Here is a 20,457-nt window from a genome sequence, read left to right on the forward strand (position 1 = left end):
GGGGGGGGGACAGAAACAATTGTGACTTTATGTTACTAAATATCTGTATCAATGACTGAACGTACACCTTTCTGTGAAGATATCGCAAGCTTACAATTCACCAGAGATTGTGTATGTATATATACATTATAAATACATGTATAAGTAAATGGTTTCCAGGCATTTTCCTGGTAACATCTTTACGTTACCAATGAAGTATATCTATCTGTCTTGTCCCGAGGCTCCGGTCACAAGTCTGTGGCCGAAGTCTAAGGACATGGGATGTCTGGTCAAGTGTCCGGTCCCCTGTCCATCTTAGGTGATCGGTGCTCGGCCTGGCCTGTAATTGACAATGACAATACTTGTTTAGATTAATTTCATTGGTTATGAATAAACACGTTTCATATCAACAAACTATGAAAATATTGTGTAATTCAAATAATAAAAATCAACATTATTCTCGATTTTCATGCGATTATACAATTGATTCATGTGTAAAAGATTTGATTACGTGAATTATAAATGATAAAACATGTGCTCTCCTACAACAAAATAAATATTCTTTGTTCAACATTTTCGAATCCCTTGTTATATATTCCACCATAATAAACACTCATATCTTAATGATATATATTCTAATACGACAAAATGGTATTGAAGGTATTTTCGTGTCTGTATCCGTTCAATTAAGACAGCATGACCTTGATTATCTTAATATTTAAATTATGCTGCAAACCTTTGTCACGTGATGCCTCGTGTTCATTTTACAAACAACATGATTTCACAGCTGATGCCATAACTGAATTTCTGCACGTTCAGCTAGTGGTTATTAGGTATACTGATCCAGATTAATGCAAGATATATGTTTATATGCACGTGTGTACCCTCGCCCGGTAAAGCTTTGTCCATGCATGGTAAGTTGTACCTGAAAATCGAACATAAGAAATCTATTTAAATACATTACAACTGTATTTCTTATGCGATAATGTACTTAGTGCATGATACTTGGGCACTCATTTTTGTGATCAATCTTTTTCAATCGGAGTTTCATTTTTTTTTAAATATTTTTTCCTGTGAAGTGACGACCAGTTGCGTTTTAAAACGGTCTGTTGCCATGCATGTTCGTTTATGCCATTGGAAATTTGAAATCCGTCATTGTGTGTATAAAATAAATAAAGTTCATGGTTAATAATTAAGTTATTCAGCAAAGTCAACTTTTCAATCAAGTAATCAATATTTATAAGCTGATGCTACTTTCCACCGCAAATTAAGTTTAAGATTCGATAAGATTTCTTGTTAAGAAAAGGGTATACTTTCAATTGCGGGTAAAACCCTGTGTTGCGGATTTTAATTGATCTGACAGTTTGAACGTGTTATCCGTGCCTTATTTTGTGGTTAATCGATCAACGGTCCGGGTCAAGATGACCACTGGGCAATTTCGACTGACGTAGACACCCCGTTCTGCTTTTCTCATTAAAAAGGCAAGGCCGTTCGCCTGAAAAGGGCACCATTCGATTGGCTTTGCTCGGGGTACTTCGCTTGACTGGTTGCCTCTCCGCTTTGTTATGGGGGCTACACGGTACAGAACCATCAGGAGAGAGGGTCAGTTCGCCCTGGGCTTTTGAAGAAATGCTGGCAGCTGAAACCCTGGAAATAGCAATAAAATACATTTCATTACTATACAATAAGTGAATGGGTTGTCTTTCTTCATGTCCGAACTTATTAAGGCTGGTAGATATCGACAGTGTCAGCCTCTATGTTATCGCTAGAGTCAGGTTTCCCCAGTAAGTACTCATGGGAAACTTACCTTGCCCCCAGTACAAAACACGATAACGTCACTAGCGTTCTTCTTGGGTTTACACAAAACAAGAACACATTCTGAATAAACTATCTCTAGTAACACCTTTTGATTTATTTTGTTGTGGTTTGTGAATTTTATTTAAGTCAAAAAGGATATATAGTGATCAATAAATGCATCAAAATAACTTTATTTTCACCAACCGACAACTCAGCTTAGGGATATAATTGAATGTAATATGCAGTAACAAACACCTTGATGAAAGGTTTAAGCAATTTTAAGGATCCCCGTACCATTGTCAAAAACCTGCATACCACGCTTTTCATATTGTATTCCGGCATGTCTTTAGCTTAAATTAATTAATTCTGAAAATAAAACCTTCCAAAAATAATAAAGATGAAATAACACAAACCAAAAAAGGGGTGCTAAACGGGATTCGAACTCTTGACTTCAGATTCTTATATCATCGCGCCTACCGACTAAGCTATAATCAATAGAACTGTTCCTTCCAAACAGCGCTATAGTTAAATCCAAAACACAAATTAGGGGGCGGGGGTTACTGTATATACGAAAAAAACAATCATTAGTCGTTTAGGTTACGCAAGGACGGGTTTTGGGATTTTCATTTTACGAGGAGGTCTTGAAGACAATTTCTCGAACACGTCTTTGTTTGCGAACATTGATTCATGTATATTAACATTCACTTCTTTGTTGTCTTTTAATTATAAATATGCATATTTTATTAGGATTTGAAAAACATATATTCAATTTAAATATTATTACCATCATTATTTTCTGACTAGTTGAATGCATTTTATTTTACTTCTGCACGGCATCTGTCTATTTCTATCAACTAACGCTGGGGTGTCTGTATAGATTAAATAACAAATTCCTGGAAACTAAAGAGAGGCCGAACCTTGTGTACTTTGACCGATGCGTCCACTATTGTTGTTCGTTCACAAATAGCCATTCGCACATTCATACACATTCCGGTCCGTCAAATCTCACTTCTTCTCGTGTAATCACATGTTGGCATGGCAACCAAGGAGATGGCTAGGTACTATTATACATTGATAATGACGGGTTTGCAATGTGATGCCGAAGTGCCCGGTATTACAGAAAGTTAGTAACGCCCGACCACCAACACAAACTCTCTATCAGACAGATTATTTCCCACAATATTAAACAGCAAGAATTGATATTTCTTGATATGTCACCTACTAATTATGAAAGCTTCATGCTGTGATATTAAGGATAGAGTCCTATTGCTGTTTTTATTTTTCACGGCGACATAGAATGTTTCTGACCGGGTATAAACAGTAAAACTTTAGTTTAACTCATTCACTCCTGAAGACACATTTGAACTCTTCCAATTAAAAGGTTGGAGTAGTTCATTATGAAATTTCAGGGGTGAATGAGTTAATAGTTTGAAATTTGCCAAAGATGATGATATGTTTATTGGATCACATACTGCCTCATCAAAATATTATTTCTGTATCACATTTGGATGCTGACATTGTCCATCCACCCACAATTATGAGCGCCCAAAAGAGTTACTTCCGGTGACCTTTCGTCGACTGCACAGAAATGGCCAACGATTGTCAATCACAATTATAATATATTACTGTAAATTGCAAGGACTTCGCTACCACAGTGCGCGCACTGTCATCGCTAATGGTATCTGATATTGCGCTTAAAGTTACTCCCCGCTAGATCTCGGCAGGATTTCAAAATCTGCAGAGACAAGCAAATCGAATAGAAAGCCTACCACAGTTTGTTATTTGTAAGGTGAACGCTGAAGTCATTTATCTCATTTGCGCATGCTCAGATATCAAACCATATACACACCTACCTAGATACATGAATAAGTACAAAAAGGACATGGAAAAATCAATATTTACACTCGTATAGATATGAATCTATAAGTACATTCATACTAAGGTATATTAATTAGTACGCAATACCTAGATTACTATGGTTTATATGGATGAACATGGTGTATACATCTATGAATAATGATAGTCTATGATCAATTAGGAGCTCCGAACTATTGTATTTTAAACTGTTAATAGTACACTCTACTTGTCTATGAGTACAATTAATGACATATTACAAAGATCATCTATATGAACCTCACACTACTAAGCAAGCCCGACAGTTCTGAACCAGCCGGTTAGTTGATTCTTTTCCTGTTAATCTCAAAAGCCTTGGCATTTCCCCAGGAAGATGTCAATACATTTTGGGCGAACACAATTACCCTACTTTTGCAACAGAACTGCCTTCACATATAATGAATTCCAAATTCATTTCGGCCATGTTATCTTTGGCTGTGTAGTGAAATCGACAAGAAGAGCTACTGAAAATGCCAAGAGTGGCGTTTTAGTACTGGTACATATATATAAGGGTGTTCGATTTTTTAAAAGATTATTTATATATTTTTATTATGGGAGACATCACGGGCTGTCCAGCATCTTATACATCATTTTATAGGGCAATATTGTTCAATTATTCGTGCACAGCAGGAGGTGCTGTAAAATTAACTCATTCACCCCTGACATTTTTATAATGAACTATTTCAACCATTCAATTAGAAGAGTTCAAATGTGTCTTCAGGAGTAAGCGAGTTTTGGATCCCTGTCCTGCCGCAGACAAAAAACTACTGAGTATTCCATTGTAGTTTCTCTGATATACATGTACGGTTAATTCTCCTTATAATTGGACAAGGGCACTACCGCTGACCATGATCGAGGCTCCGTTGGTGAGCGCAACACTTTACCTATCTGAGGTCCAGGGTTTGAATCTTGATCTAGCCTAGCTGCTCTAATTTATAACCTATCCTCTGACGAGACAATTTTGATATATTGCGGGGCAGAGGGGGCCGGATATTGATATTAGTACTAGGGCTAGCCCTGCTGAATTTTTACATACGGAACTCTGGTGTTGATTATTTTTTGTTTATACTTTGTTTATTGTTTTTGTTATTATAAAAGTAACGGGTTTGGTTTACAAGTTATCAAAGTTTTAAATAAACCGATTTAAAAAAAATCTTATGTGGCAGTGGAAAGAGATTGATATTTACATTGCCATAACACTATGTTACCGTTGGTTGAATTTCTCAATACATAAACAATCAAATTTGTCTCGTGCACTTGCATATAGTCAGGAACTGTCTTATTTTGCATATATGGAACTTCATGTGTTTTGTGGAATGGTTAACTTCAATAGAGTGGGTAGCTTTAATACTTGTATATCACATTAAGTTTGTAATTTCGTCGACCGTTTTTCACATTCCTGTTTAGCAAAAGCTGAGATGGTTCGGAATAAATGTAACTAATTCATTCTGGCGGTGGGTGATAATAGTCCTGTCGGTCAGCGAGCCAGGCGCTGCTCGGACATCATTCAAAATGACCTTCTTAGCGCGCGCATATACTTCAGAGGTCATGTATTGTTAACTTTTTAACATTACATTCTAAAAATGTAACACGGATTTGAAATGGAATATGATATGCATTAATATTATTAAAAACAAAAAGTTATCGAAAAATTCTCTATAACACTTTAAACTACCCTGGGGGACTCTTTATGAGATTTTTTTCTCTGTTCTAATTATTTCTTGGTTTGTAAGGAAGAAATTATACTAGTCATCTGATCTGCCAAATATCGCATTAAATGAGTTTCGTTAAATTACAGGAACTAAATCCCGCCCCCTCCTATTCAATTAATTTAATTACTTTTAAGTTACCTTATCTCCAGTGAACACCGTTGTCATATGGCCCTAGCTGTTATGATAAACAGGCATTTCTCATCTGAAACACGCTGTGCGTTTCCTTAAAATCATTTTAAAGCTAACCATACCCCTACTAACCAAAGACTGACCGAATGCGATGTGTGTCCATGCACATAATAAGGCTAGTCACAGCATTTTCCTGCGTGACCTCTTCCAAGGTCGAACTTTGGGTCTGTGTAGCACGCCCTGGGCGTATTTACCCAGGCCTAGCCGACACACAGTACATAGTACATATATATACATACACATAATACAGACGACGGGCGATAAGTGCCGGATTACGTCACAGGGTTTAAATGATAGGACCGACGGACACTAGATCAATAACAGGGTTATATCAGGTCCCTGTCAGAGCATTAGCAGTTTTAAAAAGAAAGCCGATAGATTTTACTCGTGCATATATCTTTGTAAATCAACTTTTGAACACCGATCTCTTAGCGTGTATGTATGTGATGGGCATGGTTTTAAATTTGAAACCTTCAATTTTATTAAGCGTACTCGATGTAGGTTTATTTACGTGTATGGGAAGGTGACCAATCTTTGGCTCTCGGACCATTACCCCTTTCTGTGTAAGGTTGCGAACCTCCCCAGTCAACTTATAATCCGGCCACTGTTAGCCTACAGATTAGCACATCAGACTACTACTGACCAATCAAATTGAACGTAGTGTTTCCACGCTGTTGGGCTGCCTGCCATGTTATGTAATATTGCACGCGATTGGGTAATATTATGCGTCATGGCGGATATTGGGCTGTCCCCTCGGTACAGGAATACTAAGACGAGATAAACAGATTAACGTGTTCACAGGGGTTGAAATAAAGGTGGAGGGACTCATTACCCCAGACCACCTGTAATGTTAGGTCATTCGTTAGGGGTCGAATACATAATAACGTTCATGCAAACATAGTCTGGGTATGTTAGGATCATCCATTATTGGGTCAAATGTTTTTCTGTAACGAATGTAAGCACTTAGCAAGTAATGAGGGGTCTCCCATTGAGTCTCGAAGTGAAATTGGCCAATAAAATGTATCGCTGTGACATATTCGGAACAAAGGGTGTTACGTGGGAAAACCGGCCGCTGCAAGCAATATACTATCAATAATCGCGGCCTCCTAAATTAAAACCCTGCTACCGTCTGAGAAATTGTTAAATATTTGCAGTATTTGCCCTTTTGTCTATTTTGCTTTTCAATATTGGCGACATTAAACGACACCTGTGTATTGAGAATAATCACCTGCAAAGTGTGACACTGATATTTGCGATGTTTGATGACGATGCGGCGGCCATCTTATTACCGTTCACCAGTATCGATAATGAAGCGGCAATCCTGATGCTAGACCTCCTCATTTAAATGATATGTGTCTTGCATAGGACTTTGAAGATTTAAATCTGATTTAGTGGGAAAGTAAAGCCAGTAAATATGGCCATTTCGTGACACATCAAAGACATTCCTATCGTAATGTCCAGTCCAATCATTGGACCGTGAACACTGGTCAAGGCGTCACGGTGGACGGACCTGGTTTATCAATGACGTTAACAGCTGCCCGGTAAAGATCACTGTGGCGTTTTTAGCTAGCGCTGGTGCAGCAGGACTTGTCATAAAGCACGTGTATTGTCAAACATCGTTTATGTAAATAACAAAAGGTCTCCATGCTTATATCTGTCCCCGACCTACATATATCTGTCCTTCACGTCCAAACACAAGTCGTAAATTTCATGGCAAAACAGAAGTATCTGTTTGTTATTATATGGGCCAAAGATATAATAACTTTGCAGATATGTTTGTTATTATATATATATATTTCTTTTTTTGTGAAGGTTGTTATGACCTTTGATATTTTTCGGTTATTTATTATAATACCGAATGGTATAACTAGTACGCGTCCAATAATTATTTTAATTTATTTCTTCAATTTAGTTTTGTTTTTGTTTTTGTAAAAAAGTTTTTAAAAGGTTGGAAAAATTATCAAGATTTGAAACTGTTTTCTTCGGAAGCAATTAAGAGTTGCGTATTTAAGGAACTTTAACAAGAGCATTACATTTTATATTGTGAACACTATCAGTAAGATTTAAAATCAGGATTTTCTTGACAACTCGCAAGTCACGACTCAGAAAGGACTATCTTTTATTTTCAAATTCAAACATCCCGTAAGAGATTGAATATATTAGTCCTCTCTGCATTTGATTAGAACATCCCTTTGGACTCCCCTAAACTAGAGTACAACACCCTTTTGTTTCCCCCATATATTTGATCTGAACATGCCTTTAAAGTTCCCTGCATTTGATCATAATTCATTGTATTTCTTTGCATTTAATCTGAAGATCCCATTGTTTTTCATTTCATTTAGCCTGACCATCCATTTTTTTTTATCTACATTTGTCTGATTATCCATTTGTTCATTTATTTTGAACATCCGTTTGTTGTTCTCTACATTTGATTTGAACATATTATTGTTTTCCCTCTACATATATTTCGAGCATCCGTTTGTTTTTCCCTACAAGAACACCCCATTGTTTTCCCTCTACATATATTTCGAGCATCCGTTTTTTTCCCTATATCTGATCTGAACATCCGATTGTTTTCCCTCTACATATATTTCGAGCATCCGTTTGTTTTTCCCTACAAGAACAACCCATTGTTTTCCATCTACATTTATATTGAGCATCCATTTGTTTTCCTGATATTTGATCCGAGCATCCCATTGTTTTCCCTCTACATATATTTTCAGCATCCGTTTGTTTTTTCTTGCATGAACATCCCATTGTTTTTCCCTCTACATTTATTTTGAGCATCCATTTGTTTTATCCCTACATTTGATATGAATTATATCATTGTTTTTTTGCCCACATCTGACATATAACTTGTTATTTTATAGGTACGCCATATATCCCTAGTTACATGGACATGACGAACGGCCCCGAACCGTGTGTTGTGTGTGGTGACGCGGCCACCGGCTACCACTACAGGTGTATGACGTGTGAGGGATGCAAGGTAAGTTAACACCGGTGCAGGTTACATTACAATGATAGATCCAGGAATGGCGTCCCCTCTCTTTATTTCGACCCCGAAAATATATTTTCATTAACGAAATGACAAGTTACAGTTTGGGAGAATTTCATTGGAGAGGGACCTCCCCATACACTTCAGACTGGAACAGCGATGGTTTTGGAGTTCTGAACTTTGCCCCCCCCCCCCCCCCCCCCCCCCCCCCACACACACACACAAACACACACACACAAACACACTTCCTGTATCTTCCTCTGTATCAGATAGGTTTACATCCTTTGTAATAGGAGGAAGGTATAAAATAAAAATTAAGCAAAATTTTATAAAGAAAAAAAACCCACCCACCTGAACGAATTCATGAAATGGCAAATCCATTGGAATAAGGCACAAAACAATTACAATCTACTCATTGTGACGTAAACACACGTCACAAGCTACTCAAACATATTTAACCTCATAAAAGCGACAAAGTTAGGCAGAGCAAGCCAAACGCCTATCACAAGACCTTAATTTTTCAATATTTCATTTCTAACTTCATGGACAGATGTGAAGCTAAGTCAGACAGATAGAAACAGAAATATAGACCATTGACCATAATCTGATTTGTTTTATTTCAGGGATTCTTCAGAAGAACCATTCAAAAGAACTTACAATACCATTGTAAATGGAACAGTAACTGTATAATAGACAAAACTACCAGGAACCAGTGCCAGGAGTGTCGTTACCGGAAGTGTGTTCAAGTTGGCATGGCAACTGATCGTAAGTTCCGTTCGATAAAGTACACGTGCACCTTTAATCAATACCCATTGATTGGATAAGGTAGAACATTTATACCTACAATAGTGATTTACCAGGCAATATATAAGTAGCAGAACATCTTCCATCTGAAGCCATCTTTTAATGTCTCAGAACACATTGATACCAAAACGCACCTCCAGTGATTGTGTCTTTGATGTCCCAAATCCCTCTTTCAAAGATGGATACTGATTCATGGACACAATGGTAGTTGATGACACTGAAGACACAATTGAACTCTTCCAATTCAACGGTTGGAATAGTTCATTATAAAATTTCAGGGATGAATAATTTAAGGTTTGGGGAAGGATGCAGTTCTTTTGAAGAGTCAAACTCTGCTTAGTTTTACAGAAAGACAATGAAAGTTGAAGCATATAAATCAATTCAATTTCAAGAAGATTGTCTTTGCTGTGGATTCTGGTGCAATATTTGTGTACACAGCATATTCGAAAATAACTGTTGTCTCTGTTTCGTTTAGGTTTATAAACGAATTTCGGAAAATAAGGTAGTGTTAATGAAACATACTGTGACACTCTTTTTTTTGTGTGTCACGGATACGTATTACAATAGGCTTGACCTTGAGATGGTCCAGCCGAGGTGATATCATGTGATTATAGGTACAAATGATCACATGTTACAACAGTTTCATTTCTTTTTCAATTACTGTCTTAAATTATCTTAGCCGTTTACAGGACGTTAAACTATATCAAACCATACCATACCATACCAAACCATACCATACCATACCATACCATACCATACCAAACCAAACCAAACCAAACCAAACCATACCATACCATACCAAACCATATCATACCATACCATACCATTTTCAATAGCTGTGTGAGCTGTGAAAATGTCAATGCAAAATTTGAAATTATTAATATTTTAGGAAAATTAAAACTGAAATTAAAACATGCAATGCGATTCAATATGACCACCGTCGGTAAATGTGTACAAAACTACTCATATAACATTATAAAATTGTCAAAACACAAAAGCTGAATCGTCAGGTACAATGCATTCTACAAACACCCCGATATGTATTGATAAAACTGTATCCAGGTACAATGCTACAAATACCCCGATATGTATTGATAAAATCTGTATCATCAGACCTGAAGGTACAAACAGTCATATTTATATGGAAACCAAGTGCTTAGTTGAGGCTACCACAACCACACAAATACATACACACAAACACATCCACACACACACACACCCACATACACACACACACAGCTACATGTAGCATTGGGCAAAGGCTGACCAGTACAATTGTCCTGAGTATTCAGGTCAATTGGCAACCAGCCAATTTGTACAAGGAACAGTGAATTGGGAGTAATAGTATCGTTAGTAATAATCTACGTGCTTTCGATCTATACTGGCCGCTCGATTCTTGTTTACCAGTGGACTTGAATAAACCCATGCCATGACCTTGTCCCAAGCTATCAGAGCACTATCTGAAGACTTGATAGAGTATGCGTCATTTTAAAAGCGTGGTATATTATATGAAAGAAAAAATGTCTGACACTTTGTTATTATATATTGGGAAAGTAGAATGTGATCTCAAACGATGTCTGACATTCTGTTTTTATATTTTGGGAATGTAGTATGTTATCTGAAACAATGTCTGACATTTTGTTTATATATTAATATTTTGGGAATATATTAGTTTCTCATCTGATTGGTATACCCATAGGCAAGGAGAATAATAAAACAATGAATATACAATGTATGTACTAATAGAATGCGTCAGATTAAATGAGATGTCATATGGGAGCTGTTCAATATAGATTATGTATGACATATCAGAGGCAGCTTCATCTGTGATGAGACATGACGTCATTATATACGTAGAGATATTCTACAGGAACGTGTGCTGGGGACGTGAACATATATTGTACATTCAATACCTCACTTGGCCTTAAAGATTTAAACCCAAGAATCAGGCCTTATTTCTTAATATACAAAACGCCACGGTGTCACGTGAAATCACCAAAAAATGCAAGTAAATTTCACTTCTCTATTTTCATTGACGACTAATTAAAATATGCTAGATGTGGTTAATATGATTTACTACTCTTGATTGGTCGAGTTTATTAGTAATGAAATTATGCTCCGAATGTCACGATTTCTGTAAAAGAAGTCGGTTTCTGACGGACTAGCCCTGCTACTGACGCTTGTATGTACATGTATTGGGGGGTCTTCCCAACAATATGTTACCGTCCAAGTATCTGGAGTTGAACTACCGTCACTTACAACGCACGAATTCAAGAGATGCAGGCTAATGATGACACTATGCTAGTTTTAATGTCGCTAAAATGATCTCGTAGAAAAATATTTCATTTCTTTGTGCGATATGAAGGTCAACATTTTCGATTATGTTTATTTACCACTCCGGCTCTCACTTTGAGGTCCTGGAGTTTTCGGATTTGACCTAAATTTGCATGTTAACTCTCGTCTGTGAAACAGAAGACGCTTACCCTTCCGCCACCACCTGGTCTTATTGTCGTTGTACATTTTCTATGGTATCCATGTTAACTTAATATGCTTTGTTCACAATCTGTCGAAGTTTCATTGATTAAGAATTTTTTATTGTGCTTTTGTTTTGTTTTTGTTGTTTATGCTTTCTTAGATTTAAGGAAAATGTAAAGGCTTTGATAAGTTTTAGGCTTAATCAAAATGACGCCGTGAGTCTAGTCAAAGGATAAAAAGAATTGTTGATATCAATTCAGTGTGCCGTTTACTTTTTAATGTAGCAAGCATATTATCGTTCATATTAAACTGTAAAACATAAATTACCTTATCAAAATGGGTTTCAATCGTTATGTCAGGGATATCCTTTGACTGCCTATCACCTGTTATCAATGTCACCCATCTATTACCTAACACTAAAAGTGAACCGACTAATCTTGAGAGAATTTATAGCTTTGTTGACCCACAAGGCTATACTGTAAAATATATCTTATCTAATTATTTGTTTCGTTTTTGTAATAAGGTTGAAAGGACAATAACACTAACATGACAATCTCAAGTAAGCATGGATATGTTGTTTAGTTTTAAACACTTTTGTTGATAATGACAGATATTTTGAGGAATTAGACACATTTCAGACCTAATTTTTGTCTTTTCCATGCACCGCATCATGACCACAATAGCGAAATGATCTAAACTCCATAGTATGGCCGTGTTTAATGCATGTTGTTCAATCCTATCGATATACCATCGCAATCGTGAACAAAATTTGTTGAAACGAAATATAACATAATGGCCATTGTTTCATTTTCCGCCTCGCTTACCGCCAAAATATCACAGGGTCCCATTTGATCTCTTTTATTGAGAATTCCTTTATTTAACCGACGGACTCCTTGCTAATACCAAAGTTTTTCTTTTGAACAAATGATGGCAATGCTAGGAGGTTTTAATCTGTTGTATATTTTCCTTCTGTTCTACTTATAAAAACCAGATGTTCCAATTTCGGTCTGGCAGATCGATTTCGTAAAAGGCAAACACGTTGTCCATATAGAGTCGTGTTTTACTTTAACACATGTTTTGATCTTTTAAATTTGTTAAGTATTTGATCAGATTTAATTTAAATCGGCTTGTAAGACTTGAATAACATAACTGTTGTTTTTTTAAGCTGTTTGTTTGGTTCATTTGTCAATAATCTGTTGGCAAATATTACATTTGTAGGAACAAAGTTGGAATCTATGTTAATTCGATATCCAAGTGTTTATTCAGTAATTTGAATATATTGATAGAGGTGTTTGGCCATATGGTCTGTTATTTAAACCGCTAAGAAACAACATAGTTCAGTTAAATGTATAAAACGCACAAAACATTAATTAACTATATGATATATTTCAAAAGTAAATCGAACAACACATATTTATATATATATCAATAACTCTTCTTAAATATGTATATATCGTCAACAATTTAGTTTGTAAGCATTCATCACTATAGGAACTAAATAATTTTAATTTAAAGGTGTTATTGATTTAATAAAATATTTCATTCGCAGAAATATCCTCCAACAAACACATCCTTCAAATAAATAAATAAATAAATAAATAAATAAATCTGAACAATCTCCCGTTAACTTCCCCTTTTTTTCTCTTTCGGATGTACATAAAATAGACATAAAACCACTACAGATATGATGAACAATTTCTGTCAGATCTCTTTTTTCATGCAGTAGATACAAAATAATACCAACAAAACCATGTAGTTTTTCTAAATTCAATAAAGAGAAAAACATTTGATGACGCCCATAAATGAAATCAAGGATACAAAAGCCGCCTGACAGGCCTCATTTAGTTATTAAAGAGTATAGGAAATCAGTAACATATTATATTCATACGTTATTCAGTCGTTAAAACACGTTTGTACGAGTAATATGATATGATGAGCTAATCACGTGTCACCAATCCGGGACATACCGAGGGTATTCGATTTCCTAATTAGAATGGTTTATGGTATACTCGGGATGGACACAATAAGTCATTAGAATGGTCAGCAGCAGATTATACCGAGTCCAAAGTCCAAAGTGGACGTCACGTGACCTCCAGGCAGCCATATCGCTGAAGTATTGATCGTCTGCTCGAAACACCAGTCTTGCATATTAATTACAACGTTGGCAAGAATACAAACAAACAGTTTCAGTATGATTTGCCAAGGATTTTGTTTCCGAGCATTTTTACTGTACATAGTGCGTGAATATAGTATTTTTATGGAGTGATTTCAAATATGATGGTACAGATTTATATAAAATTAACATTGTATATATTAACACCTATCGCTATCTAAATTTTAATCTCGAGAACTGTAAACTAAACCAAGACTAAGTAATCATGAATTTGAAGTTGGTCGAAGTACAGCATTTCCTTTTCAACGTAAATTTTGTGTAAATTTGATTCAGTTCGATTGCTAGAACAATGATCTTCACACGAAATAATAATCCCAACATTTATTGGCCCTCCAAATTTAATTGTAATTTCCTGATATTGACATTTTCATTAAAAATCCTTTGAAACCGAAGGGCATTGGTTTGCATTAATTGTGCGTATTATCCTATATATTTGATATAGATGATTGCAATATCATATTACATTGTATGTTATCATTTTGTTTATCGTTTGTACTTCGATCAGAGTAATATTTGTAGGCTGATAAAATATCACAGCGTCTGCGCATCAGGACTTAATTATAACTCAATATCAAAACGTCTAATAATAAATACAACAAGATAATACCGATGTCTGGGAGCTGGCTAATCTTTTTGTTTTGCTTGTTTCTCGATTGCTAGTGTCTTTTATTATCAGTTCGCAGCTTGGGCTTTATCCATGTATTGGCTCTGGGTACATCGTATTTTCCCCCTTACATATGGGTTAATCAATAAGATGTGAAACTGAATAAGAATTGAATGTAAAATATTTAAGTTGTTGTTCTCATTAAACTGTTGGTTCACCATACAATATAACGTGTAACGTCATACTTCTATTTATCATATGGCTAGCTTAATTAAGGTAAAGAGTGTTGTTTTAATCATTGTCACTACTGCGAAAATATCTTTTTGAGCCCATAAAAAAACCACTATAAAAATCATATGCTGCGATGCTTTTTCCAGAACTATGGTTGTTCAACATTTTGCATGTTTGAAAGTGAAGAAAACCTACAGGATTCGAGCTCACACCTTTACATTGCAAAGCCTACATTTTAGCATTGTTAATTGTCTTCCAGGAAACATGCGTGCAAAGCATCAAAATGAATCTCCAATTTATAAGGTGTAAAGTTTATGAATACTAATAACTTGCACAGGTAAAGTTAGTCAAAGTCAAATACATGGCTTTCGGTTGCTTCCTCCTCTGTATAGTTGTCACCCGTTATTCCGCCACCTTTTTGCCATTGCCAATTTTGGCGGTATAACGTGGGTGACGATAAAACGGGGTTTCAGTAAGTCAGTAAAAGTATCCTTTTATATTATGATATCTACGGTAGTGTGTTAATGATATGCCTAATTACCTCGTACATGCTATAAAATGGTGTAGCAATTCGATCAAGGGGGTACGTCTGTTTTGTCGACCTGCAGTAGCAAACGTATTTTCGTAAAATGTTATGAAAAAAAGACAAAACCGAATGACATTCAGGTCTGTTGTATACAATACTCGGATATACAAAACATAGTTCTGCAAAGTGGTACTGAATTTATATCAGTGGACAAGAAAAAAAATGCTTCTAGCATTTTTGAAATTTGTTCTCAGGGAAATATGCAAAAAAACCTTCATTAGGACTTATTTATTTACAAAATCCTGCAATGCAAAACTATCCGGAGGCGAGGTTACATAATTACTATCCTGAATGCTGTTTTAAGTGATTGAAGTAATGAGAGCAATGTCTTTTGTACTTTTGTACCTGTGCTAACAAACCGAAATCGAATGTCATTGAATTGAGTCCCGAACACTTGCAACAAATCTGACATATTCACAAATATCAAACGCATGTTTACTTATCTTACAGTTGTGCTGAACGAAAAACAGAGGAAAGCCAAACGGAAACTAATAGAGGACAATAGGGACAAACGCAAAACGGAGGCTCAAAAAGTAACAACGAAGTCAGACTTGTGTCCGCATGACTCTCTTACAGACAATGATAAACTTCTAATAGCGGAAGTAGTGAATGCGTACGAATGTTCGGCTACCAAGATCCAAACCAAGGGTCAGGGGGTAAGTGGACATTTGTTTTAAGTTGTATCTTATCATGTGATACTACTTACTGAATATCATTTATGTTTCTTATAATGAATTTTATTGTATTTATTATGAATCAAGGTTCAAGTAAAGGTTTTACTCAATGGTATCATTGCTCGTCAATGGTTAAATCAAAAAGCATGTTTTTTATCATTTTCAAAACTTTAAGGAATTCAGCGTGTTAATTATTTATTATAATATTCTAATTTTATAACAATTCTACCAAGTTTGAATTAGTTTCACAACATTCTTTTTACAAATGGCAAACAGAATGTTTAAATGTATATACTTTCTCAACTTTGTTAAAGTGGGAATGTACACTTTTAAAAGACTGTTGCTATTAGCGTAAACATACGGTAATTAAGTTTATTTGAAGAAGGAATGATAGAAGATAAAAACACACCTGTTTATGTCTGCATGTGCTCTTTGCATAAACGCCATCCATAAATCGATATAATTTTTGTATTTTTGGTACATATTTTTTTTAGTCTCTTATTTGCTAAATATCACCTATATTATCTATAGCTTTGCTCTATCTTGCTAAAATCGGTATGAACCTTATAATGAGTTGCTGGCTCCAACTTTATAAATAGATATTTCATGAAAAAGTTTAAATATAAAAGGCCAGTGGAATGTCTCTATCTTGATACTGTAACCTTTCTCTTCTATCCCCCCCCCCCCCCCCCCCAATTTATTACCTAGAAATTTGATAAAGGTTGTACCTTTTCAATGATTTAGTGTGTTGATACAAAAAGCCAAACACACCAAATAGTTAGCTGCACCAATTGGCTTTTTGGTCCATGGAGCACACATCAGTGGTACTTAACCCTTTCACCACTGTAGACCATAATGGACTCAACCAGATCAAAGCATGGACGTGTTTACTAAAGTTACATAGGGGTGAAACGGTTAGGTCAAACGAATGAAAACACATGTCTAAGGTGCTCCGAAGGAATAAATGCATATAAAACTTCTTATAAATAGATATTCAGCTTTTGATAGTATAGCCTGTGTGTATATTTGTTGAGAAATTCATAAAAACAAAAGATTATATCTTAAAATCATTTATATGGTACCGTATCAATAAAGACATCAATATTTCCCGGAGATGAAAGATACTACTTTCACTTAATTTTTTACGGAGTTTCGCAGAAAAACAAAATGTATATTATGGAAAAAAGAACATACCAGTTATTATGATGACAAAAAATGAAATGTTTTTTTATATCGTTACTGATAAAAAATATAAACTATCACTCTAACATTAAATCAGTGATGCTGAAAGTCATGCCATAATAAAATTTCATAGAATCATCACCAAGTTCTTACTGAACTTTCATTTATACAGTAAGTCGTTGTCCATGCATCTATATTTATACGACACTGCCTTTTTATGTATCGCAAAATACAGCGGATATGTGATTATCGTCTGCTGTGAGTGTATGAGGAGGAATTCATTAATAAATTAGCATGATAATGAGGGGGAGTTTATGATTTTTCTCCAGTAAACACAAAATAACCAGAAAAATGTAATCGTTAATCTACTTCGTCTGACTTGTAAGATGATATTCCTTGGACGGCAGTGTCGATTAAAATCTGTCATAGGGCTTTAAACCCAATTTCAGGAAACAAGACCTTCACAAAACACGGAATTAATTTAGATATAAAACATCATTAACTTGGCATTCGGGCGTAACGTTTTGCTCTGATTAAGTTAGTATTTAGCATACTTATTGTCCACAAGTTATCAATACTGGCAACGAATGTGACCATATCAACAAGCTTAATTATATTTAATTACATTTTTATTTACCCAGTTAATTGCAATTCTATATTCAATCATCAAAGAAAGTGTGTATTTGTTCTAGAATGACATCATTATATAATATTTTAATCGTTGAATACAGTTTATATAAAATTTATACAAAATTTGACATGTATCAGTAAGTTTACTATAGTATTAGTATTATAATATAATGACATTTCAAAGGGGATAAATTAAAATTTGGTTGAGAGCACTAATGCATGTCATCCTAGCATACATACTGCACTACTCAATATGGTTATTGTTAATTTCCTCTGACGTCAAAGAAAAACAACCTATTTTCAAAACACAAGTTGAATTTGTAAACACGTTTGTTTTCCTAGAATGTACAATGATACAAATTGTTATACGAAAGCAATACCTAGTCTGTATTGTTTGATATTACATGATGATTATACCATTCAAAATGGACGATACGAGCACATCACTACATCACAAAGATCAACAAGATCAAGACACAGTACAATACAGCTATACAATGTCTTACCAGGTAGAGTGATTCCCTGCCTTGTCCCACACGAAGAGCACATTTCTTCTTTACAAGCGACAACATTCTTTCTGTACGTCCGTCCCTTTCTGTGTTCGGTTGATAAACTAAAACAGTAAATACGTATTCTATATTTATATAATGTGGGGCATGTGTTTATGGATAAGTAGGGCTGACCTTAGGGTGCAGGCGGATATTGTCCTCTAAAGTGAGTGAGGGCAGTGACCGGACACAACAGCCAATAACACCCATGCTTTTAGATGTACTCCAGTTGATAATAATAGCATGCTGTAGCTGTACCGGGGTGAACTAGAGGTGAGGCTTCAGTGTTTTATCGTCCATTATGTATTCTTGCAGATGAGCTGTACTGACACAAACGATCCCGAGGCATGGCAACAACTAGCAGATGCGATGACCCCTTCCATTGTCAAAGTGGTCGAATTTGCCAAAGGTGTCCCTGGATTTATACAGGTGAGACAAGTTCAAATTCAAGTCTTTATCTTCTGCCTCCAATCGAGATATAACCAGTCGATGGTTTACCTCAGTTTTCTGAACCTTCAGACGAATTAAACAAGTGTTTTGTAAGTATGAAGGGGATGTTAAGCAGTGCACGTGAACAAAAAGACATATCGACGGACTGGGTAAATACGTGTTATGACATGGTGATATTATTTAACTTGCAACACATGGTATTTACATTTTGTGAAGGCATTGTACGACACGCGCTGTTACGGAGACCACGTGGGTCACTTCTGAGCCAGCGTCCTGCATTTGGTTATTTTTAGACCGTCATATAATAAGACCTTCGTCAAGATGTGTTTTAAATTTGTACATAATCGAAATATAGTTAAAAGATTTGGTATTGTAAAAAGTACGAATGGTTATTTTCGTACTTTTGTAAAAAATAAATAAAGGGTATGTTACGTTAGGATGATAACTCGGTTAAAATGCTACGACATTTTGAAAATGTATCGCTATTTATTTTAGCTTTTTTGCTTGATAAGTTTGATCCTATTTGAAGTTTCTTGTGTCCCGTCATTCAGAGCATCATCCACGCATGCCCATCACCTACAAACTTAACAACTAATCATTTAACTTAAATATGATATAGAATCCTTTCCAAATTCCTTTCCAAATAGATCTAGTTACATGTTTCTGATACTAAAGAAAACACTGAATACTGCATACTGAAATGAAATGAAAATCAAATAGACTGATATTAAGATAATTGTTGTGTCATGTGACATATATATATCTGGACCAATACGGATAAAGGGCGAATTGTGATGAATGTAGTATCCTATAAAATTCCCCAGTCGATATTGGTTTATTGCATATTTAGTTATATCATCCAAAGACAGTTTCTTTTTATGAAAGAAAAATCATATCCTATTTTATTGACTGGTTCTTACTAATCGTTTTAACACATTCACCCCTGAAATGTCATAATGAACTATACCAACCTTTGAAATGGAAGAGTTTAATTGTGTCTTCAGGGGTAAATGAGTTAAAGTAGGCATTTCCAAAAGTCTTCGTAAATAAAACTGATACATGATATTCAACTTTAAAATATCTCTTTTTTTATGAGAACATGATCTGGGGATTTATTACCAACAGTTAATGGACTACAAATGATATCAAATACTGGAGAGGAAAGAATACCAGGTGAACACTTTGCCACACGGTTCTAATACAAGATTCTGTATATTTGTTATTCGCATATGTCTCCGGTATTCCCCATAAAGCTATATCTATGATTTGTATTTCGAAGTTACAATTAGTCTTAAGTGTAATGTATATATACTGAAATACGCCATTTCATCAGATAGCCATTTTCATGGAACGTTTGTGATGTATTGCAACACTTTCAGACAATGAGGTCTCAAAGGTCCTATGTTCTCTAATTTGTACGAGATTGCATTGTTTCCAGTGTATATCTATGTACTTACACAGCGTATGTTTACAACATAAGAGTGGATAATATACTATGATGACATAGGTAAGTGCTTATTTCAAATATTGGTGAT

At 35.4% G+C, this 20,457-nt stretch overlaps 1 protein-coding gene across 1 annotated transcript in view; it reads left to right on the forward strand.

Moving 5' to 3' along the window:
- Positions 1-20,457, forward strand: part of LOC110442191 (thyroid hormone receptor beta-like) — a 37,807-nt gene that overhangs the window by 5,645 nt on the left and 11,705 nt on the right. The window contains exons 2-5 of the mRNA XM_021485681.1: positions 8,441-8,556; positions 9,189-9,330; positions 15,889-16,094; positions 18,788-18,901. Of these exons, the coding sequence (XP_021341356.1) occupies positions 8,441-8,556; positions 9,189-9,330; positions 15,889-16,094; positions 18,788-18,901 (578 nt within the window). The remainder of the gene's footprint in view (positions 1-8,440; positions 8,557-9,188; positions 9,331-15,888; positions 16,095-18,787; positions 18,902-20,457) is intronic.

Source organism: Mizuhopecten yessoensis, unplaced genomic scaffold, assembly GCF_002113885.1.
Source record: "Mizuhopecten yessoensis strain PY_sf001 unplaced genomic scaffold, ASM211388v2 scaffold716225, whole genome shotgun sequence".
Classification (NCBI taxonomy): domain Eukaryota; kingdom Metazoa; phylum Mollusca; class Bivalvia; order Pectinida; family Pectinidae; genus Mizuhopecten; species Mizuhopecten yessoensis.